The sequence below is a fragment of the Drosophila pseudoobscura genome, chromosome X (assembly GCF_009870125.1).
Source record: "Drosophila pseudoobscura strain MV-25-SWS-2005 chromosome X, UCI_Dpse_MV25, whole genome shotgun sequence".
Classification (NCBI taxonomy): domain Eukaryota; kingdom Metazoa; phylum Arthropoda; class Insecta; order Diptera; family Drosophilidae; genus Drosophila; species Drosophila pseudoobscura.
The window spans coordinates 17,333,565-17,358,907 of record NC_046683.1 but is presented as its reverse complement, the minus strand read 5'-3'; the positions used below and the strand labels follow the sequence as shown (position 1 = coordinate 17,358,907).

Here is a 25,343-nt window from a genome sequence, read left to right as displayed (position 1 = left end):
CGAATATCAAGCAGCCAGCTACCTTGTCTGAGATCGCTCAGCAGGTGAAGTTGAACCATGTGAGTACTTCTTTGATAGATAGATCTTTGAAATTTATACATTACACATATCCATTACAGCCACAGAACAATATTACAGATCCTGGCTTTTGGAAGACTTTTGAGGAGAGCATCTCAATTGGTGTCAGGTGCGGCTATATTCGGGTTAATCAACAGGGATATTCCCTGGTTGATCCACTACCAACCGTCGAAGAACTAATATCGGATATCTATAAGCGAACAGGCCGCTAAGAAGTGCCACCCACCCCCAACGCAATTCCGTTCTTCCGTTGTCTTTTGGCCTGTCTCGTTTTATGGTGTTTTTCATTCGACTTCTGCTGTTTCAATTCCGACCATTTTTACGATGCCAAAAACATTCGGCCAACAAAATGTATACAAACGATAGAGCCACTAAACAAACATCAAGAGATTCCCCTACACACAGATGCAGACGGAAAGAGAGAGGTCTAGAAATGGTCACATGCGGAAAATGTTTCGTAATTTCGTAATTCGGTTTCTAGATCTGATTTTCAACAACATTTTGAATGGAAATTTTTCAAATGAAGTGTCCAAAATTATTGAAAGTATAAAAAATTTAATGAGTGATGTGTATGTCTGCTTGTCTCAGGGAACGCAATGCAAAAAGCAAGCTTTTCATGATCTTTACAAAAGAATTTTAGTTCGCAAAGCCGGAAAATATCTACTAGTGTATCGGAAAAGCAACGACCTGAACTTGCATTCGACAGAGGGCTCGACGGAGTCATCTATCGATTGCTGCCAGTTGGAGGGGACTTCATTCGATGTGATACGATACTTCTCTCGCTTTGATTCGGACACTTACTTGTACTCATTGACATCGCTGTCGTTGTAGCTGAGAAATGCCAGGAAGAGGCCATCTGGTGAGAAGGCCATGCCGCTCCGGCGGCTATCTAGCTCGGGGACATTCTCGTACGTCCAGTCGGGCACACCGTTGAAGAAGACGCCGCCCATCCCTGTCTGGGTGATGCGGCAGACGAGTTCGCCCTGCACCTTTGGCTTGTAGTAGATGTCGTTGTGGTGCACAAAGGCAATGGCCTGATTGAGCGTATAGGGTCCGTTGCCCCCATTGCCATTGCCTGAGCCCGGTGTTGGCGTTGTTGTCTTGCCGCCAGCCGCCGCACCGGCCAGGCTATTCAGAATGATGCTGCCACTGGGCAGCGGCGCCATGGTGCTTGTTGTGGCTGCTGCTGCAGACGATGGTGGAGGTGGCGGTGGCGGCGGATTGATGGGTGCCCACACCACGTGCTGGAGGCGCGGCGCCTCGGCAATGTTCTCCGTTGGTCCCAAGGGAAATGTGTTGGCCGTTTGCACCTCATACACGTGGTGTCTATAAGGATATAGGACATTTAACTATAATATTCATAGAGTTTGTAGGCGTGTCTACCTGGATCCCTCTGCATTGCTATCCGATTGCAGGAGCACGTATTTCTGGTCTGGTGCCACAAGAAACGATTCTGCATTCAATTGCCGCTGTGAGGCAAGAGAGAGAGAGAGAGAGAGAGAGAGAGGGACAACCGTATGAGCACAGAAAAGGCAAGCCATTATCCAACACTAGTACTTACAAATGTTGAATTGGTCATTAGAATGCGCGTGGTGAGATCTGCCATGTTTAGTATGGACAGCCCGCCCGTTGGATCACGATAAATGAGCTCATGTTCTGCAAAGTTACGAGAGTTCATTCGGAAATGGATGAATCGATGAATGGCCGACAAATGCTCGCATGGCGCTTACCATTACTCCAAGTGCCGTTGAACGGCTTCCACTGGAGGCTCTTGCCGAGTATATCGCTGGGTAGCATGCGACGGCCGCGGATCCGTAGGCCCTCATCCTCCGGCGACAGCAAGAAAATGGAGAATATGATCAGGCTAAAGACGGCGGCGATTACCAGGAGGGCTATGAAAATTCCACGCCAGTTTCGACGCTCGGGTGAAATTGCCACCAGTTCCTAAAATGAAAGAAATGAGAGGGTTGCCATTAGTTCCGTGGTGAACTTTGAATTAAAATTTCTTCCCGAAGTTTGGGGAAACGTTAAAGAAATACTAAGTATTTATTCGCTGAATGGGTTACGCTGGCTATTAATATTACCGAGCTGTCTGCCCATATTTCGCATTCATTTCGCTAGTTAATTGGTTAATTGCACAGAAGGCTGCGCCTTGTTTTTCTCAACCACCCATCGGTTTTAATCAATCTAATGGAAACCATGTATTAAATACCAACACCCCCACCACCCGTGGAGGAAAGGAAAACCCAACTATTGAATAAATGAAAGATTTTTGTGGAGAGGTAATGGTATGCTTTGAATATAGTTTGGGTTTCCTTTAGTTTTGGGGGGTTTTCTTTCACTTTCAGCCCCAAAACAATTGTTTCAAATGGAATTTTAGCTCTGACTATGCGATGGTGTTCGTCTGGGGGAAAACCCCAATTGCCAATCAATTTCTGTCGGTGGCATCAGTGGGCAGAGAAGAAGGGACTTGCAGCCGAATTTTACAGGCAACGCAATCGTTTGATGCATCTCAGTGGATGGTTGGATGGCTGGTTGGTGGTTGGTGGGTTGAGCCTTCGTCCTTGAGGCGCTTAATTGACAAGCGAATGGCAAAGAAATTAAGGCCAAATTGTTGAAAACACACAGACACGATGAGTGCAGGAGGCAAACATTGTGCGGAAGCAGTGGATACCCTAGAAAGTTCCAATAGAAGCCATGAGCTTGGTTCCACAATATTTCTATTTCACGTTCACACGTGACTGGCAAAGAAAACAGCTGACGTAGCTGTTCGCTTAGTGGGACATTTTTGGATTTGGTATTTGGTAGACTTCTGATAGAAGAGTCCTGCCACTACTAAATACTAATATGATTATTCGAGGTGTAGATACGAGGTGTTTGCCTTCAAAAAAAGAGTGTGGACGAAACTATTTTAATGCATTTTGCTTGTGAAGAGAGGAAACTTTTTCCACGCCTGCTATTCGTCTGCAGTCCCAGGAGGTCCTGAGGGCAGGAGTCCTCGGTCATGCCTCTCCCTTTTCCCCCCGAATTTCTTATCGATGGATTGTGTGCGGGTTCTATTTTTCGGGAGGGTTTTTTACTTGTATTTTGCAAATTTGATTTCGGCCTTAGTCCCCGAAGTGGTTTTGCATTCATTTGTCGCTCGGAGCTGCGCAAACATCAGAGCGGAGAGCTTCGCTTCTGCTGGAATCGAATTAAAAATGTACGGAGTAGGAGTAGGATATGCAATCGAATGGAAATGGAATGGAAAACAGCAAAGAAAATAGGATTTTCTTGTTTGTGTGTTCTTGTTCTTGTTGCATGTGGGGAATCAGGACAATCGGGGGGCAGGCCAAATCCTAATTGAAATTAGTTGCCCGAAGGGGTACCACAAATTCGATTAGATTGAGGTCTTGGGGCGGACTGTAGCCGAACGGAGGTCAGTGGAGTCTATGGCATGCGATGTCAGAGTTCTTAAAAAAGCAACATTATATTGATGAAAACTTTGTACGCTCGGCAGTCGGTGGGGAGACTCCGGGGTTTTTCGTAATCTTTGGGGCTATCAAAAAAGTTTGCATTCCATGATTTGTGAATAGTTTTGTCATCAGCTGTTGAAGTGCTCATAAAATTCGCAATTCTTTAAAAAAATGATGAAATTATCCATAAAGTCATGAAGCACTCGCAGTAAAGGAGCCATTCTTTTGATAGCTCGGTTCTGTTCTGTTGCCGTCATTGTTCTCGGTTTGAAATACCAAAAAGGGGTTCTGAAGTGCGACGATGGTGACCATGAAACCTATCGCCCGAGTGCCGGGCGCCTCCACATTCGTCAGGGAAATCCAATTATGCGCCCGAGAACTGCTCCGTGGACAACTTGAGAATGAGCGCAGGCAGGCCACAAGTGCTGGTGTGGCACACAGTGGGGCACTGCCACGGTACACATGACATGTGAGAGGTGCGCTGGGTGCACAGCAGCCAGTTTACGGTTGCATATAAAAAGCTGCCCTGTCGTATAACACAAAAGCAAAATTCGTGGAACTCCAATGTACCGATCATTTTGTGGATGCTTACGAGACCTTTGGCAACGTTTCACTTAATCTTTCAGCATTGAACCATCGAAAGAGTGTGGTTTGAGGTTCCATCTTCATTTCAAACCTTCAAGCTCTCCTCTTTGATGGTTCCCATAATGCCAACAAAGCCCCCACAAGGATCCAAAATGATGATGCTGCACAGGAGATACTGGACACTCTCCTTCCGGCAAATGCTGCACAGTATGAGTGCTGACCGATACAGGACCCATAGGCTATCGCCTTCGATGAAATCACACCAGAGGCACACCGCTTTAGGCGATAGAGGTATTCCTTCAGTCGTACATGCCACATGCCGCAGGCCAGCCGTCTTTGAATGGGTGCCCTGGTATTTATCGTTCCGTTTCTTTTGTTGGGGACACCTTTTGTGGGTCAATTGTCACACCTTTTTGTGGCCGCACTTTCTCCCATTAATAGCTAATGAAGGGACATCAACAGCATTGTTGCCACATGCCGGCACATGGCAGCTGGAAACCAAGGACAATTGCCGCCATGAAATGCCAAACAATTTACAATTGTTGGAGACTAAATGGTTGTCTGTCCCCTCCACTAAAGTCATGTCCGTCCTCTTTGTGGACTTTTTTTTGGCATGGTGGAGGGGTTTTCTTTTGGCTGCTTCTCAACCAAAAATTTCCGTTGACTTTTCCGTGTGTGTCCAGTGTGTCTGTTGACTCTCTTTGGCAATTAGTTTTTATTTCTATTTATTTTTGGGGGTAAACTTTGTTCATACATAAGTTCCACTAGTGACACAATTTAATACACTTTTTTATACCTATACGAAAATACAAGAAATCGTGTAAATTTCACTAGAATTGTGCCCAAAATTGGAACAGAAACTAATTGAATAAATTTGTTGGCTCCTAAGCTACGGCCTTTGCACTGCCAGAAATGGAAAGACCCGCACTTTAATGTTAATATTAATTGACTTTCGGTCCAGCGAAATTTCCCACAAAATTCCGACCTTGCGCAAGTGTCGATCCATACTTTTCCGGTTGTCGGCGCTCACTGTCGGCTTATAATTAGAAATTGCCTCCAGAAAAAGGGGAGAACACAGATACGAGCGGGAGGCAAACTAAATTTCGTTGGAATGCCAGACAATGAACGGGAAGGGGGGGCAGGGACCTTGTCCAGAAATGGTACCCGTGAGGGCACACCCGAAAAAGAATCATTTGCAACATTGATGGGCCCCAAGCCGTATGGAATGTTGGTGGAGAAACGAAAGGCGTCGGCATGGCGAGGGGGGGGGGGGATGAGGCATGCAAAGTTTCGCCCGAACACACACGCACGCACATGGAGCAAAACTTGTGTCATTATGATGGACTTTGGAGTCTCCTCACCGAGTGGGAATGCTCCAGGGATGACAATTATTAATGAAAGGGTACAAAACTCTTCCTCTTCCTCTCCCTCTACTGCCCTCTCGTTGTCCTTCCCCCCCGCTGTGCTGCTGCTGCTGCTGGTCTTTACTCTTTATCCTTATCGCCATTTGCCTGGCATGCAAAATTTATTGTCTACTTTTATTTATTGATCCAAGTTTTCTCTCTGTCCGCCTTTCGCCTTATCTTGGCCACAAATTGCCACACGGCCAAGGCGAGGAAAAGCCGGGGCCAAACAGACCAGAACAGAACGTCGGAGGAAGTCCGTGAAAAGTTCCAGCGGAAAATATTAGTTCAAATCAATGATCAGAGACTATTTGAAAAGTAGTGGCGGATTGGAAAGGATTATTTGAAGGGAAACGATAAAAAAATAGGTATTTGAAGGTATTGATTAGCAATCTTCGAGCTATCACAATTGCTAGAACATTTTCAAAGGATTTGGAACATTAGGAATTACCAATTGGCGCAGAAATTGGAACAATGGATCAGATGAAGTGCTGCGAAAGCCAAAGCCACATGGAAACCAATTAAATGTAAGAGGCTTTCGTTTAAGGAAAACCCCTTTTGGAAATGCCTTGAATTTAAATAGAATTCAGTGTACAAATCATTTTCCCATTTCCCCGGGAATTCCACACAAATCTCAAATGAGGATAATTAAAAGCGAATCAGGGAACTGTCCCTGGCCCCCCCGCCAATCAGCAGATGTGGAAGTGGAAGTTGTGTGTTGGGGAAAGGCCTTCATTCCATTTCTCATTTCCCCCGAGTCCAAAAAGTTTGTCAGCCTCGCAGCCAGAAAATGAGTTTGAGTTTGAGTTCGAGAAGGCAGAGGAGGAATGACGAGAAAGGAATAGGAATCCTGGCTGGAATCGAGGCTTTGGGTTATGTTCTGGTGATTGCCTTCGCTGACAAATTAAATTTAATACCAACATAAAGCAAAATAATGATGGCCTGGGAGTCTGGAAAACTGCTCAATTATGTGCCCTTCGCCATCAATTTTATTTGTGTTTTATTAATTTTTGCTGCTCTTCAACAAAAAAGCAAACAACAAAAAAACACACAATACACAGGAGGTAATAAAAGGCAGTAAGGCAGGGGGGGCAGCCACTTACTAGGACCACTTATTTATGGCCAAAGATTTGTGCAGGAGAAAAAAGTTTTCGGCATCGGCTGCTTTTGATGGCCTTTGCCCCGGAGCGCCACTACCCGATACGGCAGCGGGGCAATCGATATGGCAAATCGAGTTTTGTGTTTTATTTATGGTCAAAGACCCAAAAAAAAAATAATGAAATGCCAATCGAGAGTTTTGCAACAGTTTCGACCCCTGTCTACCGCTCCCCCTCCCGTCCCATCACACAATTACCCATTGCCTGGGGGCTCGGCTCCAGTATATATTGTTTTGAAGAATTTATAAACTGTGAAATCTGCGGGGCCACTGGCTATTGTTTTATTTATGAAATACTGCGCATAAAGGACTCGATTCTCCTTTGCCGGGGAAAAAGGGATAGGGATCAGGGACCAGCAGAACCAAGAAATATGTTTGCCTTTCGAGCGTTTATCTGCGGCGCGTCTGAAAGCAATTAAAAGAGCCTCAAGAAAGGGAAGCCCCACCTAATCCCATCCATTCTGTGTCTAGGCGCGAGGCCCTCCATGGCCATCGCTGGCTACATCTCTCCTCCAGCTCCTCCTTGCATCGCCGCAAGACGAAGACGAAAACGAAGACGAAGAGACAAAAAACATTTGCATACTTAATTAACTTGGCTTAAATATTCGAGGGCAAAGAACATTTTGGCATGGAAAATTGGCAAAATGACAAAACAAAAGAACTTACGGATTTAAATATGAAATTTCGGGATACTGGGGTGAGAGAAGAGTGTGACCAGAATGTGTTGAAAAAGGGAAGAGTATACTGATGAAAAATACGAGTATATCCAACTGAACCCCGGCAAATTTCAAACGAAGTGCTTGTCGATATAGCGGTAGCAATTATAGGAATACATAAATATAGTAAACAGAGTTAATGATCATATACAGATACCTCCGAAAGCAACATTGCCCGCAGCATAGCCGACAATAAATTTTAACCACACGTCGCCACAGTGAATCATTTCAAAACAGTCGTGATTCGCTTTTCCAATTGCCGCCCACAGTTCTGGTCCACCCCACGAGACCTCGTTGTCGCTCAAAACTCTACAGCGTAGGGTGGTCCAAAGCCGTTCGCCTATGGGAAGTTTTTTAAAGCATTTTTCAATTTAATACGATGTGGCCTTATATCCGTTATATCACTTATGCGCAATTTTAATATTTCTTCGAGACTGCAATCACACATGCCAATCACAATGGTCTCTGTTTGTAGCCATTCGTTTGTGGGAAATTTTGTACAGCGAATCAAGGACATTCGAGGTCTCTACGGGCACACTGAACGCCTGAGCCAATAAGGGCAAGGCAGAGCATTAAAGGTACTTGTCCAAAATAAGATAATAAAAAGTTCCTTTCTGCCATTAAAATTATGTATTATGCTGCACATTTACATGGCAGAAGAAACCTTTGTTAAACATAAACAAATTACGTTGTAAGGTGCCAAAATATTACCCAAAAATATAGCAATTTCCGCTTGGTCACTCTTGAGCCACTCGGATGCGCACTAATTTATGCAAATTACTCAGGCCTTAGCCCTTGGTCTGCCTCCCACCCACCTCCACGGAGTGGAGTGTGGGGGTGTACAAGTGTTACAAAACATATTTTTGTTTGGGTCTTCTCACCTCATCCTTGGGCACCAGAGTAACCTTCTTGATGGTCGGGGCACTGCTGTTGTTAACAACGACCGTTTCACGCTTTAGCGATGGTCGCTTCAATGCCGAATGCGGCTTTTGTATCTCCACCATGACGATACGCCGCCAGATGCGAATGCCGATGCTGATGCCGATGCCGATGCCGACGCCGATGCTGATTATGATACATAGATACATAGATGATACCCCGAGATGATGATGGTGATGACGATGACAAGGAGGTGGGTGATGAGAGATGGCTTTTATTAGTTTGTCTGCGGAGGAAAGTTGCTTAGCCGTGCAGATACTGATGCTTATGCTGTTGCTGTTGCCGCCTCCACAAACTGTTTCTCTGTGGCTCGGCTCTTGGGGTCTCATTGTCTGATAGCCTTGGCTTGGAATCAGCTTTGGCATCAGCTGCTGCTTCTGCTATCCCCTACTGCCCGACTGTTGCTCCTGGCTGGCTGGCAAGTCAAACGGCTCATTAATCAAACGAGTATGGCCATTATGGCATGCATTAGAGGTCTACACGGAGAGGAATTATAAGATAGTCTTTGACGGCTGCACGTACGACTTTCTAGCCTTTAGAAGAATGTTCTTGTTCTTTTCAGTCCTCTTTCTATGTCTTCCTTTAAATTAATTTCCTTTCCTAGAGTGGTTCCCAATCCCCCCAAAACCTCCTTTCCTTGGACCGCGCTTTCGCCTTATTTCTAGTGGCTTAACTGTCAGAACATATACAGATCTAAAAGTGTGAAAGTGACCCTTAATCAAAGTCCTCTTTGGGTTCCTGCTCCCACTTTCTCTCAGTGATTTCTGCGCTTTGCACGAAGATAGATTCCCATGCCTTCCTGTGTGAGCCTTGGCTTTGTCGTGCTCGGACAGAACACATTCCCATACGCCATGTTGTCTCGGGCATTATCTAAATTAGGGATGTGCGTCGTAAAGATTCTGCAGGAACCTGCTTCTACCTCAACTTTCCCACCGATCCCACATCCCAGAGGCTCCTCCTTTGTCTGTCTGTATGTCTGTCTGGCTGTCGCTTTTAATGAGCTGTTTATGCAATCATCAGGCCCCCAAAAAACCGTAGCTCGTTGCTTTTTTTGGGGGCAATAAATTTTCGGCGGTAAAGGAAAAGGAAAGGACTTTCCTGCCTCCCAACCAGAATGAAAATTTGCATAATCGCAGACGCAGGGAAGTCATCGGGGGTGTCGGTTGGATTCGGCGGAATGTCCTTGCTCGCCTGACTTAACCTGAACGCTCCCGCATAATGTGACCGCCGATGTCAGGATTATAATGATGCTTTTACCCGGCCGTCGCTTCTCCCGACCACACATGACTGGCATCCCCATCACCAGCCCCCCCCATTCCCTGTTTTGCCTGTAAGTTTAAGCTGTTGATTCAATTTTCTGGCAGTGTTTGGTGCCAGATAAACGACTTAGTCGCAAAATTCAGCAACAAAAAAATTCCCAAAAATTGAATTAGACAGAGAGCCGCAAAAGGGGTGGGGGATGGGCTGGCATGCTGGCACATATGAAAGGAAAATCTTTACTCAAAGTATTAGCATAAACAGAAAACTTTCGTTGCTGTGGAAAAGCAAGGAAAAGCAAACGCCAGCTGCTGGAGCAAAAAAAAAAGTTTTGCCAAGAAAACTGCACGAACAGAAAATGTTTGGGGAAAACTTCAGCCACATTTGCAATTTGCATATTGTTCGGGAAAGCGGAAAGAATAGGAGAGGAAATCGGAGAATTGTACGGAGAAGTGCGAAGGAGAAGGAAGAAGCCGGTCAAGTGGCAGCAGGAGACCGGGCCTTTGGCCTATGCAAATGTTTGCCTCGCCTCGCACAACGCTGCGTATGATTGATGTGTCGGTCAGGAGGCAGCAGGACAGCAGGCATTAGGAAGATGGGACTGGGCTTGCACTGTGGCCCTGTGGTGCTGTGGTACTGCGGTACTGTGTTTGCATAGGTCTCACTTTCCCTTTGCTTTCTTTCCTCTGGCAATCAATGGTTTCGGTACTCTCTTAATTTAAGCCTTTTCTTCTGCCGTTCAACAATGTTGTAAAACTGATGCTTTCCACTCGCATTCTCGCATGCTCGCATACTTTTCCCGGGGTTAAGCTCTTGATAGAAAACTTATCTGGGAGAGGAAACTATTTTCTGGCCAAAGGAGGCGAGGCGAGGCGAGGCTAAGTGGGGGTGGCAGAATTTTCAGCTTGAACCAAAGCCAAGAAAACTTTCCTGGGGGCCAGGCCATAAAGGAAATATGATTTTGGCAAGTATTTTTTATAGTGAACTTTTGTGGGAGATTCCCTCAAGAGTACCTTAAAGTTGAACCTCAAACCTGGGAGTTTCTTTATAGAGAAATATTATATTTAAAGGGAGTTTAAGTGAAGGAAATATTAGACTTTAATTTGAAAGATGTGCCAGCTTCGTATTGGTGTTCAATTATCAATCATTCCTTCTATCTTTAGAACTTTACCAGGAAGCATTTCTCGCCTGATAATTGTTTAACTTTTCTTTCAAAAAATCCCCTTAAAACCATTCTTAGCTCTTGGATCGGTTACCAACTTCTTGAGCACTGTTTCTACCTATATAAAATATGAATGTTCTTCTAAGCTGCTGTGTTTAATTTCCTGTCCTGTTTTTTTGTTGTTTGTATGGTTTTATTATTCCGCTTTGCCTCAATCTTAAGTCCATTGGTCTCTTTTGGGCGATGATCTCCAACGGAATGTCCGTGTTTTCTTGAAAATATCTAACGAGTATTTAAGCCTGGTGTCTCAATATCTACAAGACAAGGCTCTCCACTACATCTACTAGCAGTTCATAGAAGTGGAGGAGACCTGCCATTCCCAAAGAAGTGGCATATATCAATGCCAAAGATACACATAGAAAGGAACAGAGAGATAGAGAGACAGAGACTAAGGACAGCCATGCAGCTTGCCCCATCTTGAAGCTGTGTGCAAACAAAAGGAGGAATGTTGGCTGGAAAGAGGCACTGGCAGCACAAAAAATATAGCTCTTGGCTTTAGGTTGGGTAAACTTTTTGTCTTTTTTCTCGTCCCTCTCTCTGTCTCTCTGTGGCATAAATAACAGACAGACACACACGCTCACGAAACCACTGACATATGGAGAGGAGGTCTGCAGCGGGGAGTAGTATCTGTGTGACAGTGTGGCGGTGTGGCAGTGGCAGTGCATTATAAACAGCTGCTCTGGCAGCCTTTCTAGGGGTCTGGTCTTCTCTTCTGAGCTGCAGTTTGATGATAGTACAGAAGGCATTGACACAGTTTGCACAGTGGTTTTTGTTTGGATTTTGTCCGCCTTTTGAGCAGGAAATTAAAAATGTCTCTACAGATTTATGTGTAGCACAAACAGGACACACACAGACACACACACACACACACGCACACACATCCTTCTCCCAATTGCTGTTCATTTGTTGCCGCCTTTGTCTCTGTCGTTGATTGTTTGGCTTTCATTTTCATTCAAAACGACAGAGAGAAAGAGAGGGAGAGAGAGAGAGAGAGGAGTAGTAAAAGCCATGGAAAACCTCATGGAGTCGGGGTCTTCCAGGGGTTCAAATGGCGTAACAACAACAGCTGTTCCAGAACAACAGCACAACTCGCCCTACTTCTCCTTTGTGGAATACTCTTTCAGAGAGTACCATAAAAGCGGAGTGAATCTTTGAAACGATGAATCGATGAGGGACATTGACAAAACCTTCAACAAAAAGATAAAATTTCTGTTTCTATATTTTTGAAACAGAACAGAAAATATCAACAATAGATAGATATCAAATAAACAATCTGCTAATAATGCATTTTGTGGGAAAGCGAAGGTATAAATTTATCATTTTAAGTGAAGTCAGAGCACTATATCATGTACTTATGAGAAAAGGAGTGTCAAAAAACATTCGTGGTTTTCGAACAAAACACTTAAAATATACATATTTATCTATAGATATTCCTTTCGATATTTCTGCATACTCTTCTCTACTCTATTTCTAACTCTACTATTTCTAAAGATAAACCTCAACAACTTTTTCTATAGATCCCGACAGTCAGACAGTTGGCTGACACCAGCTTTCGAACTTCTTTTAGCAACTTTCCCCCGAAAATGGGTGCTTCCCCCGTATCAATCTTCCGCGCACCTTTTTTTGACGAAAGTGTTTTGCTCTGTTTTTCGTCTGTTTTTCACGTTCTGTCGTAAAATGTCCCTGTTTTTGATAGGGAGAGGGGGTTTTCCCTGTCGTTGATTACATTTTTGTGTGTTTCGATTGGGGAAGGAAATGAATGAAATAAATGCACAATCGTTCAAAGAATAACAACTATAGCCAGAATATCTAGAGAGAATGAGAGGTGTGTGTGAGCGAAAGAGGTGGCGCGAACGCGACGACGAGAGACAAGAGACGTGAGACGTGAGAGAACGGAGAACGTGAGAACGTGAGAGACGGAGGCGAGAGCGTAGTAGGACGAACGCTTCCGTGCGGAAGTCTGGCGACGACTGAAAGTGAAACTGAAAAGAAGAAAACGGTACATTCCGCAGCCCCATATCTGCGTCTGCGTTGCTATGGTATGTGCGTACCAGTGTGTGTGTGTGTGTGTGTGTCTGCTCAAGTGTGTGCGTGTACGGGAGTGTATTTCTCCCTGGTGTGAGTGTGTCTCCTGTACGCCAGTGTATGCCCGTATGCCGGTTGTCCGCTTTTGTTGTTATTGTTTATGTTGCACACACAAATACACACACCTACGTCTACCAGACACACACACAACTAAACATTTGAGCGCCAAAAAGAGTGACCAGAAAGCGACTGCCATTCAATCAGCTGTTTTGTCTTAAGTAAAGCTTTCGGGTAGAAGCTCTCCCAAGGCAAATTCAGTAGAAGAAAAGCTTATTCTAGTACGGTTTTCTCCCATTCTTATATTTATTTCCGGTAACAGATATTCAACAATCCAATAATCATAAAACTTATCCTATATACAAATTATTTACAAGGAAAAAAGATTTAAATTCCCGTGCTTTTAGTGCTTTCAATGAACCCTTTTATAATTGAAACCTTTATGGAAGGTTGAAGAATATTTTTTCAAATATTTATGAAATTTTATTGAATTTGTGGCCTGGAAAAGTGTGCCGATCGGGGAGGAGCTGATAACGGCCCTTAACTGCTAATCCTCACTGGGAGAGAGATGTCTAGCACGAAGCGCGAGAGGTGTGTTGGTGGATGGAACATGATATATTTTCAGATCGGGGGAAATAGGTGCTTTAAAGGCGAAGAATGAAAACTTTAAAGCTTTAAAGCTCAATGAAATCTTTAAAGAAGGTTGTCAAACAAACTGAAAAGCTTTGTCTTTTAAATGATCCTTTCAATCCCACAAATTCCAAATCCACCATTCAAAGCTACTTTAAATAAGAGACAAAATGGTCTAAAAACTAAAAGTTATATCCATGAAAAGTGGAGGATAAAAGCTCATAAAGCTTACCACGAAAGCTATATTATATCAGAGCTTTTGTTAGCTTTTTATGAAGGGATTCTTTTAAATATATTACCAAGAATTTTAAACCAAAGCTAAAGCTTATGACAGTTTAAAATCTTCTTTGTCCCCAAGATGTTTTGACCATAAAGAATTTGTGGCTTATGGGGAGGGATAGACAGAAGCAGAGCCAGAAAATGGGGAGTGCGTCATGTTCATGCTTGAACGCTTTTTGGGGGGACAGCAGACGCAGGAGTACAGGAATTGCTTACGTTTGCTTACGTTTTTGCTGACTTGAGTTCTTTTCAATTCTCCGCATATGTCAAATGCAGGTAGCCCACAAGCCGCAAGTCGCAAAACCTAAAAAGGGCGTCGGAGGATGGGTTCCAGGGCGGTCAGAAAAATGGATGTTGGAGGACAAGCTCCAGGCTCCATTGGAGCATGATGGAAAGCGGATTATGTAGCGGTGTCCTGGGATTCGATTCCATGCCATTCCATTCCATTCACCGCAATCAACGTGTCACAGCTCCAAGAACTCGATTAATGTTTATTTCAATTTCCATTTCCATTTCCATCTTCATTTCTCCTACTCTTTCTCTGGCACACCACCTCTCTATCATTCATTGCTTAACTTTTTGTACATATATACATTATTTTCCTTGCGGTTTGAGGCGTGGAAATTTTTGCAAAGTTAATGCGATATCGATACGGTTACAGATGTGACAACAACCACAGGGCAGTGGCAGGCAAGCCACTTGATGCTGCTTCCCCTGCCTTTCTCAAAGTTGATTTACAATAATCGCTTTCGACAGGGGAAAAACTGGGCAAAAACAGCGAAACAGCAGCAAATAACAGATATAAAGGCCACAACGCCACGCCTGTTGTCTATAAGCACTATATTTCAGGTCAAACAGGGTGAGTCTGTTTGAGTCTTTGGCCCTGGAGGAGGAGGGCTCACTGCTGTGAGAAAAGTGAACGCTGGGAGAGAGATAGAGCTGTAGATACTGATCAAGAATGTGCGAGTGTATACGTCCTTATGGAACCAAGTCCACACTGAGGACACCATGGCCAAGACTCTCAAGGCGGCCGTTCAGTTTGGCTTCTTTCAGAGGTGGGACGGCTACTCCTGCGTCCAGCCTACTCCGATCACAGAGGCCGACAGAATCTGGCCCTTCAAGGGCGTGCGTTGATGGAGGCCGAAAAAATAGTTCGTTAAGGCTCTGAGAATTATTTCGAATCAGCTCAAAGATATTCAATGAAAAGGAGGCACGAATGCGAATGCGACGAAGGGACTGTTTCAATGGGTTCACATTTAAGAAGAGAACACCCTGTAGGGCTATTGGTGGCAGGTGTAGAGATGCCGTGCGGGGATATTAAGATGTTGTTGACCAGACTCTCTCAAGAGCATAAGTATTTATGTTTATCGATGAGGAACACGCACATAAATACGGACACATAAACACACACATAGATATAAATATACTTACGCATAGAGAAGGGAGGGCAGGGTTTATTAAAAATGTATGCCATAAAAAATTGTTCAAAATGCCATTGAATATTTACGCATTTGCCCCTTTTCCACATCCACGTCCACGGAGAAAGTGAGTGTGAATGTATGAATATCTGATTGGTCATATTTGTGCATGTGTTTGTGTGTGTTGTGTGTGGTCGTAAACAGGAAACGGAAATCAGCATGCAGGCGCACGCAGCAGCAGCAGCAGCAGCAACAAAAGTTGGATTATTGTTTCGGTTTCTTGTGGCAAACATTTGTAATACTACCACAGCCTCATTTTTCGAGGAGAGAGTAGTCCCCTCTAACATCATGCCCCCAATCGACACGACATAACAGCGAGCTGGATTCCTTTTGAGCACACTTGGAAAAACATGCGATTCCATTTCAATTGCATTGCATTTCCAAGCAAATTTGAATACGAGCATCCACTGGTTTATGTCTTTCGGATCAACAAAAGATATATCATTATTTTCCCCGGTGTAGGGATGCGGTCGATGGCCATGAAATTATTTTGCATATGCAGATGCGAGAGAGACGCAGAGAGAGATCGTATAGATATATTTACATTTAAATACAAATTTTATTCAAAACAAGATTCGATGGAGAGGAAAATTCAATTCTCAACTGAACGGGCAAGGAGAGGGGGGGGGGGGGGGGAATGGTGTGGGCCTTGACGGACACTTATTGGTCTTGGAAATTATCATATTGTTGTTGAATATTTCAACAGAGAATAGATAGATAAACAGATAGATTAACTTGAACATTCTGTCCTTCTGTGGAATGACACATGCAGCTCTTCGTTCATCGATAGAGAGTTTCCATTTTCTCAAAATGGATCTTTAGTGTGTCTTGTGTCTTGTTTCGTGTCAATATGTTTTTGTTTCAGTCGTTCCTGATCCTCCAGCGGCAATTCCGCCGCTCAAGATACCCCAAGTTACCCCAAGGTGGGGCAGAATCTGACTTTTTACTGTAGGATGGATATGTGGGTCAGAATCGTAAAGTTGATTTAGTTTGAAGTGCATTGGATGGCATTTCGATATCAGGAGCTCATCCTGGGTCCTCAATGCCTGAGCCCCAAAGCAGTGGATAAAGGGGTTTTAACAATACCGAGTGCTCGTTGAATATTCTACCACTAATCGATAAAGCATAATCGAATGCAATCGCGAATGCCGATGGCAATCAAAAAGCATCAAAGCGGAATTCAATTTAGATTAAAAACTGAATATTTTCACAGTCCTCCCCTCTATCAGTGCTCTCGACCCCAGGGCCCGGGGGGGATGGGTGGATGGGGGAAATGGGTCCCGCTTTGTTGCAGCTGGCAGCTAAAATTAAATGAATGCCACATGGCTATGCGCATGGAAAATGCGCCAATAAAAGTCACCAAAAATATTGGCAAAACAGAAGGGAGAATGGAGTTTCAGATGCTCTGGCAAGTAACTGCAAGATGTACCAGGAATATTTACATATATTTTCGACTACTCTTTGAATATGAAGATACTTTTCTTCCTTTTCTTCCCTGTGATGATCAGAGGGATAGGTACATACAGGTATATGCGAAAAGGGTGTTTAAGTCGCTCTCATAACCCATATGACGCGAATGAGAAGCTCCCCGTCTCTCTCCCAGTGTGGATTAGCAGCTATTCTTTCATTGCCAAAGATCAGAGAGGAGAGCATTCTTTAAGGGATAATTGATGTTCTTGGAATCTCTGCTGTCCGTCTGCCATTCCTAATGCCATTGTGAGGGTCCTCCGAGTGTTTTCCAAACATCATGGATATACAGCACAGCTGTCAATACACACAAAAAATACAAACACAGACATACATACATATATACACACGTATCCCTTGCATCTGTGTGTGTGTGTGTGTGATGCGAAAGAGGGGAAAAACAGAGCCTGTGAAAAGTTTTTCCACCTGCGCTTTTTCATTTACATGAGTAAGTTTCCACATTAAGGACACAGCAGAGCACAGCCCAGAAAAGAAAAGAAAAACCAGACCTCGTACCTTTTCCACTTTTCTCGTTTCTCCCCACCTGGCTTTCCCATCTTAAAGCTAGCTTCAGAGGCTGAAAATTCATTGAAATTTCATTGGAAAATTACACGTAGTACGATTCAACATTAATTATGCAGAAAATGTCTATCGAATATTTGACAATAATTAAATTGAAATTTGGAAGCACTTGTGTAATTAAATAAAACTCAAATTTCAATTGAATTTACATATATTTTAATGCGAAACGGAACTCAATTTTAATGTGAAATGGAATGGAATTACTTGGTTAGTTGATTCAATCCAAAAGGCAGGATAACTCTCAGTCCCTGTCTCTGATTCTCGGCGAAACTCTCTGGGTAATTCTCTGGACTAAGCAGTAAACAGCAAGTTAAACACATTTATTCTGCTCGTTTGTCGTTTGGCGAATGTGAAACCAAAGTTAAATAAATAAGCGGCAGTTGATTAGGCCACACGATGCGTGAGGTGCCTGCGGCTTTCTGGGGGAGGCGGAGACGCCACCACCACAGTTTCTGTGGCTTCAAAGTTGCCTCAAGCCCAGCGCCTTATTAACTTAACACAAATGCTGGCAACTGCTTGGCGATGCGATGCCAAGTGGAGATTGGGGAGTGGTGAGTAGAGGCTTGGGGCATGTGGCATGTGGCATGTGGTGGCACCTGTAACACGTCTGCTGGGAGCTGGGACGCAGCTGGCTGCGCACTTGAATAATAAGCATCTATTATCAGGAGCCTAGACAGGAGCCAGAGCCAGTTCTCTTGCTCAGATCTCTCTCTCACTAAGTCTCCATCGCTCGTGGCTTGCCAGGGAATGAGATAAGATGCTCCACATATTGAGGGGTATATTGGACTGCAGACGCACAATGGTGGACACAGCAAACAAATATTAAGAGTCCAAGGTGACTCTTAGGAAAGCAGTGTTGGTAAATTCTGAAATACTGTTTTAATCACTGCTAAATATTGACATTTAAATAGTTCGAGAATTCAGAAAATAGTCAGAAATAAATTCCAAACTTCTGGCGAGAGAAACACGTATAAAATAATCAAAGAAATTGGATAATAATCCTTTTAGTGCTAGTCCTGGTAAGTGATGAAATTCGCATACCGCATACTCCTTGTACCCCACTTTGAGTCCTGCATTCTTTTGCTCTTTGCGCTGGCTGCCATTGAAAAGGCTTTGGTATATTATTTATTATTATTTTTACGAGTATTCTGCCCCTCTTGACAGTTTAACGGGAATTTCATATTCCATCTCTATGAATTTTCACCTCCCCCCGCCCCGCCGATTCCATCGGTATTTTCTTGCGCTCGTTATTTGTTTTTCCCACCATCGCGATGGGAATTTGGGAAAAGTTTTCGCAGATTGTCGAGTGCCACTAATTGTCTATAAGTGGGGGGCGTGGTTTAGCCAAACAAACACACACATATGCATGTGGCATGTGGCATGCGGCGTCTCTCCAGAGGGACTTTAATGCCACATGGCGCCATTTGAATGAGGTTTTAAATGTTTGCCGACTTTGTGGCCATAAAAATGGCGATCCGCACCGTACGTGTGCTGTATGTGTATGCTGTGTGTGCTCCACAGAGAGAGAGAGTGTGTGGTCTCTAATGTGTGGATGTGGAGGTGGATGGGGGATGGGGATTTTGTCGGTGCTGTTAGTAGTGTTTGGCATTGGCGTTATTCTGCTGCCGAAGGGAAATGCTTTCCCAAGGCTTAATTGAGTTTCAACAGTTTGATTTTTTACTTAAACTGTTTTACCCTACTCGCACACACAGACCACACCATTTTCCACATGCCATTGGGCCGGAGGCGGGGGCGGCGGTGGGGGCATGGCCATATTGGTATATTCCGGGACGTGTGTAGTGGCAGTAGCATATTTCTGAGGTGATCCATCACTGTCTTCTCATTGATTTGCTGCATCTGCTGCTGTCACTCAACGGAGTACGAAAACATTGATAGATTGTTGCTTATTGAAATTTTTGGTCAACGAAGAGGGTCGAATTTTAATTGAATTTCCAACTTTTTGAAATGCCAAACCAAGCACACACTTAAATGTAACCATATCCTATGACAAAAAAGTATGAAAAGAAGGAAGTTTCCTTCATTTTAAACTCTACACCTAAGGCCTCTAAGGTATATATCGAACCTTCAAAACCTTTAATAATAGTAACAAAAGGAGAATTTTTCTTAATTGAAAAGCCTAAAAGTATGAGCAAAAAGGTTCTTCTGTTCTTTAGGGAACTCTGGGAGTTTGTGCGCTTTTCAATTTAAGCTTTTAGCTGCAGTGAAATTCAAATGTGGAAATGCTATTGAAAGTTTCTCCCAGCGAGACTCACACACACACGCGCGCGCGCGCATACACATGCACACACATGCTGTGCCCCCGCACACATAAAATTCAATTAGAGTTTTCCGTAGTTTCATCAGCTGCTTTTCTCCACCCCTGCTACTTGCTGGCGTCCTGCCGTCCTGCCGTCCTGCCGTCCCGGGGACCCTGCCCTCTGTTTCATCCGCATCATCCTCCTGGCTATTTGCTTTCATTTGGCTTAAACGAGGAGCTGGAATATGCGAGGGCGCCAGCTAGGGCGTGAAATTGTGCCAAGGCAGCCCAGTCCTTCCCCACCATACGTAAGACGCAGGAAGATGTCCCCCGTCAATGCTTACCTGCGAGGAAACAGAAACAGAAGAGCAGAAGGGAGAACAGAGCATGAGAATCGCGGCAACAAACATGAAAAGTCCGATTAAAGAAGCCATAATTAACACAAAAAACAGAACAGGGGATTCTGTGTAGATCTCTTTATGGACCGTAAACAAAAATGCGTTGTTTCTTGTGAAAATCGAGAGAGCAAATACCTTTGCCACAAAACAGCAATAGTTTCCCCGAAACAAACGAAGCAAAGGAGATGTTTCCTGACGAGATACTGCCCTTTGCCATTCCATGCCACAAAACCATTGCACAAACAACCTAAATCATATACGATTGGGCCTAAACATCAAGTGTTTGTTGGTCCGAGCCGTGGTTAAGATGGCATGGCAACAGCATACCATTACAAGACCATCCCCCGGCATCTCCATCTGACAGCACCCGGGAAAGGGCAAGAGAGCGGTAACGGTAACGGGCATTATCCTTGCTAGTCGCCCAGTGAAGTGAATCCCAAAAGGCACTTAGGCCACATGATGAGCTGCCTGACAGGTCGGACGAAGCACCATCGAGTGAGAGAGATGGGGCGGCCTGGTCGCCTGCTCGCCTGGCGGGTGTCCAGTGAGTGGCGTGGATGGGGCATGACCTTGCATTGGCCCAGCCCTTTTCCGGGGTCGGTCTCCAACTGCCAACTGCCTGCTGTCTCTCTTCTGGTGGTGCTGCCACTGCCACTGCTACTGCGACTCGGACTCAGACTCAGACACAGACTCAGGCCATGTCTTGTTGACAGTTGCACTAATTGCAAAATGCTGTTGTTTGTTCGCCTGCCATTGTCTGTGGCACACTTTTAGGCAATTTGCATATTTCGTTAAGCAGCTGCATTTCACACAGCATCTGCATCTGTTGTTGTGGCTGTAGCTGTAGCTGTTGTCCCAGTCCCTCTTTTGAGAGGATGACCTGCTGGGTCCTCAAAGACGCGACTCCTTCCCAGTCTTTCCTCTGCCTCGAAGTTCTCTCCTATATGTGTGTTTCTTGACGCTTTTCCTTGGTCTTTGCTCGGAGTAAATATTTAAGGCTCCCACAATAGCGTATACTCCTTTCAATCTAATTAGGAATGAAGGCTTCCATTTAACTAATTGACACAATGATTCATTTGATTTTCCTTTAGACAATTGCTTTGACACATTTAAAAACAGTATATCTCTTCCAAATATATCTATCTATATCTATATCGTAGTTCCTCATGAGCACGCTTCTCCCCGACCTCTGGCTGCTGCTACAATTAATTTAGCTTAAGACCATTTCACTTTTCACTTTTCTTTTCGATTTCATTTTCATTTCACTGTGAGTGCAGTTTTCTTTTTGCCCCTTCTTGTGGAACGTGACTCGGGAGCGCTATGGCACCCCTCTCTGACCTTTCTTTTGCTGTCTCGCTCTCTGTCTCTATCTCTCTCGTTTGCATCTAAATTATGGCAATTGAGTGTGAGCCACATAAATCATGTTCAGCTTGCACTTGGCCCTGCTATCCCTCAGCGGTTGTTTTTGCTAGGTATATACGAGTACATACATAGGTATGTGCTCTGGGCGGGTTCTATATGTACATGGAATCATCAGGCATTCTCGATTCCTTCGGCTATATTTCGCTTGCTGTGCGGTATTACACCTTTGAGAGCTTATTATCCAAATACATTTATTCATCCATTGCCACCAAACTTTTGGAAATAGTTGAGATTCAAACGATACATAGATTCTTTCAGACAGATCCATATAATCTTTAAGGGACGAAATCAATATGCGTCATACAGCAGTGCCTCTCGGTCGACTTGGGATCTTCGCGTGACACACTTCGGCTTGTGGTCTTCTTCGAGCCATCGGCTCTGTCTGATCCAAGCTCTTCTGTCCCACGCACCTCTCGTCCACCTTGTACCCGTCGTAACAAGCCTATATATGGGTGGCCATCAGAGATTTTATTCCAAAGAATAGTCCAGACATATGCATGTACAGAGATCTGAAGGCATAAGGTGCATTCATCCGCGATGCTGGAGTAAAAAACGGCCATCCATTACATGAATATTATGTACATATATGATGACATAATTATATGTTATTTGGACAGATGGGAAGCAACCGAATAAGGATCTGCAGCATTAAAATTCTGATTGATTTACGAGTGAAATGACTGACGCCTGATGCCGGATGCCTGGTGCCTGGTGCCATAACGTGCCTGATGTCCTGGTGTCCTGATGCCGTAATGCCCTGACACGTTGTCATTCCCCCATGAATATTATGGGACTGAAACATGCCACACACACACGCACGCACAATGTTGTGTGTGTTTGTGTTCATGTTTCAATTAATTTTTAATGAGAAACCATTTATGCGGCAGAAGAGTCTTGTGGCGGAAGGCCCTGCCGTCCTGCCGTCCTGCCTTCCTTCCTTCCGCTCCCTGCTGCTCACTTAATTAGTTGCAGCAGTTCAAATGTGGCATGGAATTTGGTGACTACATGCAACAGCAACGGCCAAAGCGTTTATGAAGCTATTCCCATTATGATCGGGATCAAAATCGTTATGGGGCAGCGATTTGTGTGTGTCTGTCCTTCCATTTAATTAAACTTTCGAGCCCTCGAGTGGATACGCCACAAGCCCAATTGTTGGGGTCGCTGTTCAGGCGCTTAATTGCTAACAAACACACACAAGGACACAAGTAAACGTATACGCTACTAATACCTACAGCCCTAAAGGACACTTTGTTCGCCAAAAAGTATGCAATAAAAATTAATGAGCGGGAAAATGTTTATTGACGCGCCTTTGGCGGCAATGCATAAATGAATAATGCCCCCAAGGGAAGGGTGGCGAAAGCAGCACCATAATGAGGAGGGCATTCCCTTCTCTCCATCTGCCTCTCCCTCTCCCTCTCTCTCCTTTCCTATGCTGAACACTAGGCAAATATCGTTCCATTGTTCCATCGCTTGTGAGCGTCACAGATGTGGAACAATCTACGTTTTGTTTGCAAAAAAAATTGTGCCCACTTTCCGCTTCGCTCTGATTTGTGGCCACTAAAAGCTTCTCTGACATCAGCCGAAGGACATCAGCAGCACACACACACACAGCGACACACAGGACATGGGACATGGGGCAGTTCTAGGGGCAGCGGAAAGGCCAGAGAGCGAATGGAGTTGAGTGGAGTGTAACATTATCGAAAGGACATGAGATGACTGCTGCTGTTGCCGTGAAACCGTGGATGAAAAGCGCTGAACTACTACACACAATATATTTGATGACAGACAAAGCAAAGGCTCTAGGAAACAGATCCTTTCGATGGCTTTCCATTGTCATTAGACACAATTTCGATATGCCTGGAACCACTGTGCGGCGGCGCCATCGGTCTGCGGATAACAAATGGATCCTATCCTGTTATCCCAGCCTCTCATCTCTCCACCTCCACACAGCGAATGATGCCTCCTTCCCGCTGCCCTCGCTAATTGCAGTTTGTGGGGCATGGACTGCAGTTGCTCCCGTGACGGATTTATGACAGTGCCGCCAACATCACTCCCACTCCCCCTCCCCACTCGCCGGCAGGCACTCCCAGGACTCCCACTGTCCCTGAGCGAAATTCAATCAAAGCGGTTGGGCCCCTGTGTTTGCTTCAGTCATTAGCCAGGGCATCGTTTCTGGCTGAAGCCGCCAGGAGCCGGCCACAAAATGCCGCAAGAGAAGAGGCCAGCGCAGAGTAAACGGCCACAAGAGAGAAAAGCAGAGGAAACTAAGGGAAAAGAAAAGTTCTTTATGACATCAGCAGTGGGGAGGTGGGGGGAGGGCTGCCGCGAGTCACGAAAAGTTGACCGGAGGCCCCGAAGAAGCGTTCCATTGCGTTGCCGTTGCGTGCCCCCAAAAGTTGTAAGTACGATATGCAAACTAAACGGGGGCACGTGACCCAAACACACAAACACACACGTTAGCGCACCTTCCTGCCACACTTATAAATAGGGTCCTTGATGTGGCTCTCGAGGTGGACACGTGGTGGAATTTTAAATATGCCCAAAGGCAAAAGCATCGCCCCTCCGAAGAGGGCATGAATGGCATGCCGGAATGCCCCTATAAAATAAAAGTAATACCTTGTCCCGGTCCCCCCCCATTAGGTTCTATGACTACTGCGCGACACATCACAAAAGATTAAGCAAATGTCATGTGAAATCTTAAATAACAGATCCAAGTTAGTGCTCTGGGACTGCCCTTGAGAGGCTTGTCCTACATAGATTCCTCGATATTGGGAGAAGGATGTCCATGTCTCAGGTAGGTCTCACGCGTCTCCTGCGAAGGCTGCCTGATTCATATCCCTGTGGGAGATTCGGACCATGGCTATCCCCCTCAGGGATCCATATCTGGATGCTATTGCGGTTAGTTCTGGCCAATCGTCTTGTGTTTTCGCCAACAAAGTTGTTACTTTGCCGAGTAGTAATTATCCCGTAAAAAAGCACAAGCACTTCCCTTTTGGTTTCTAAAAATAGGTCCCGTCCCTGAGGTCTAGCGAGTTTTTGCAAGGAAATTTTCAAGTCAAATACGTTGTCTCCTCCTCGGTCAGTCGTCAGTCCGTCGGAAGTCCATTGCGTGCTGCATGCGCTGGCCATTTAGCCGTTGGCCTGGCCCTGGCCCCACACCTTTTGTCCGTATTCACAGCGTATTGGCCACACTATGTGGCCAGGGCACGTAGCCGAGCGGTTAACACAACAATTTGCTGAAGGATTTTCAGGGAATGAGAGTGGTGATGGGGGCGGAGGCATCCCTCTCTCTCTCTCCCGCTGATTTGGGTCTTCAGTGTTTTATTTTTGTTGTTTTATTGCTGTTGCTGTTGCTGATTTTCTTTTTGTTATCTGGCAGCACCTGTCGCAAATTGGCTAAAACGGAAAAGCGACAGGAATTTGCTCGAAGAGGAGGCACTGTCACGTTTTTCGAAATATTTTGCTATTTTCCAACCAGGCCTCCTCATTCCCCCTCCCCCCCCTCATGCTTCGGTGTGCCGTTTGTTTCTATGTAGCTGAATGTATCTTTTCTATTCTCTCTCATTGCTGTTTCCATTTCCCCCATTTTCATGCCCATTTTCCGTTTCCGTTTCTGTTTCTGTTTCAGTTTCAGTCTCTGCTTGTTTTTGTTGCATACTTTTGAGCAGCGCTTGATTTGGCCTGAAAACAAATTGGCTTTTCCCTGGCACGTTTCTGAATTATATGCGAGACCAGAAAGGGGGATGTTGCATGCCCCCAATTATGCACACACGCTGTCATGTATGAAAGAGATGGAGCGCGTGAGGGGGGGACATTGGGGGCACGCAGAAATCTGGAAATTGCATCTGGCCTTCCGCTGGAGCTGGAGTTCGAGTTAAAGCTCCACCGGAGGCCAGCAAATGGCATAGAAAATGAGGCACAGAGGAGCCAAGCGAGT

The 25,343-nt window shown here is 44.9% G+C and overlaps 1 protein-coding gene across 3 annotated transcripts in view; it reads right to left on the bottom strand.

Moving 5' to 3' along the window:
• LOC6901200 (dipeptidyl aminopeptidase-like protein 6) overlaps window positions 1-25,343 on the bottom strand; it is a 110,157-nt gene that overhangs the window by 3,054 nt on the left and 81,760 nt on the right. For 2 of the 3 annotated variants that reach the window (XM_033382259.1, XM_033382258.1), the window contains exons 3-6: window positions 1,809-2,022; window positions 1,640-1,734; window positions 1,462-1,547; window positions 880-1,404 (exon numbers count right to left, since the gene is read on the bottom strand). In XM_033382259.1, coding sequence (XP_033238150.1) covers window positions 880-1,404; window positions 1,462-1,547; window positions 1,640-1,734; window positions 1,809-2,022 — 920 coding nt within the window. Of the gene's footprint in view, window positions 1-879; window positions 1,405-1,461; window positions 1,548-1,639; window positions 1,735-1,808; window positions 2,023-8,274; window positions 8,459-12,428; window positions 12,792-25,343 lie in introns of those variants that run through there. The other variant, XM_033382257.1, reaches the window with a different exon arrangement.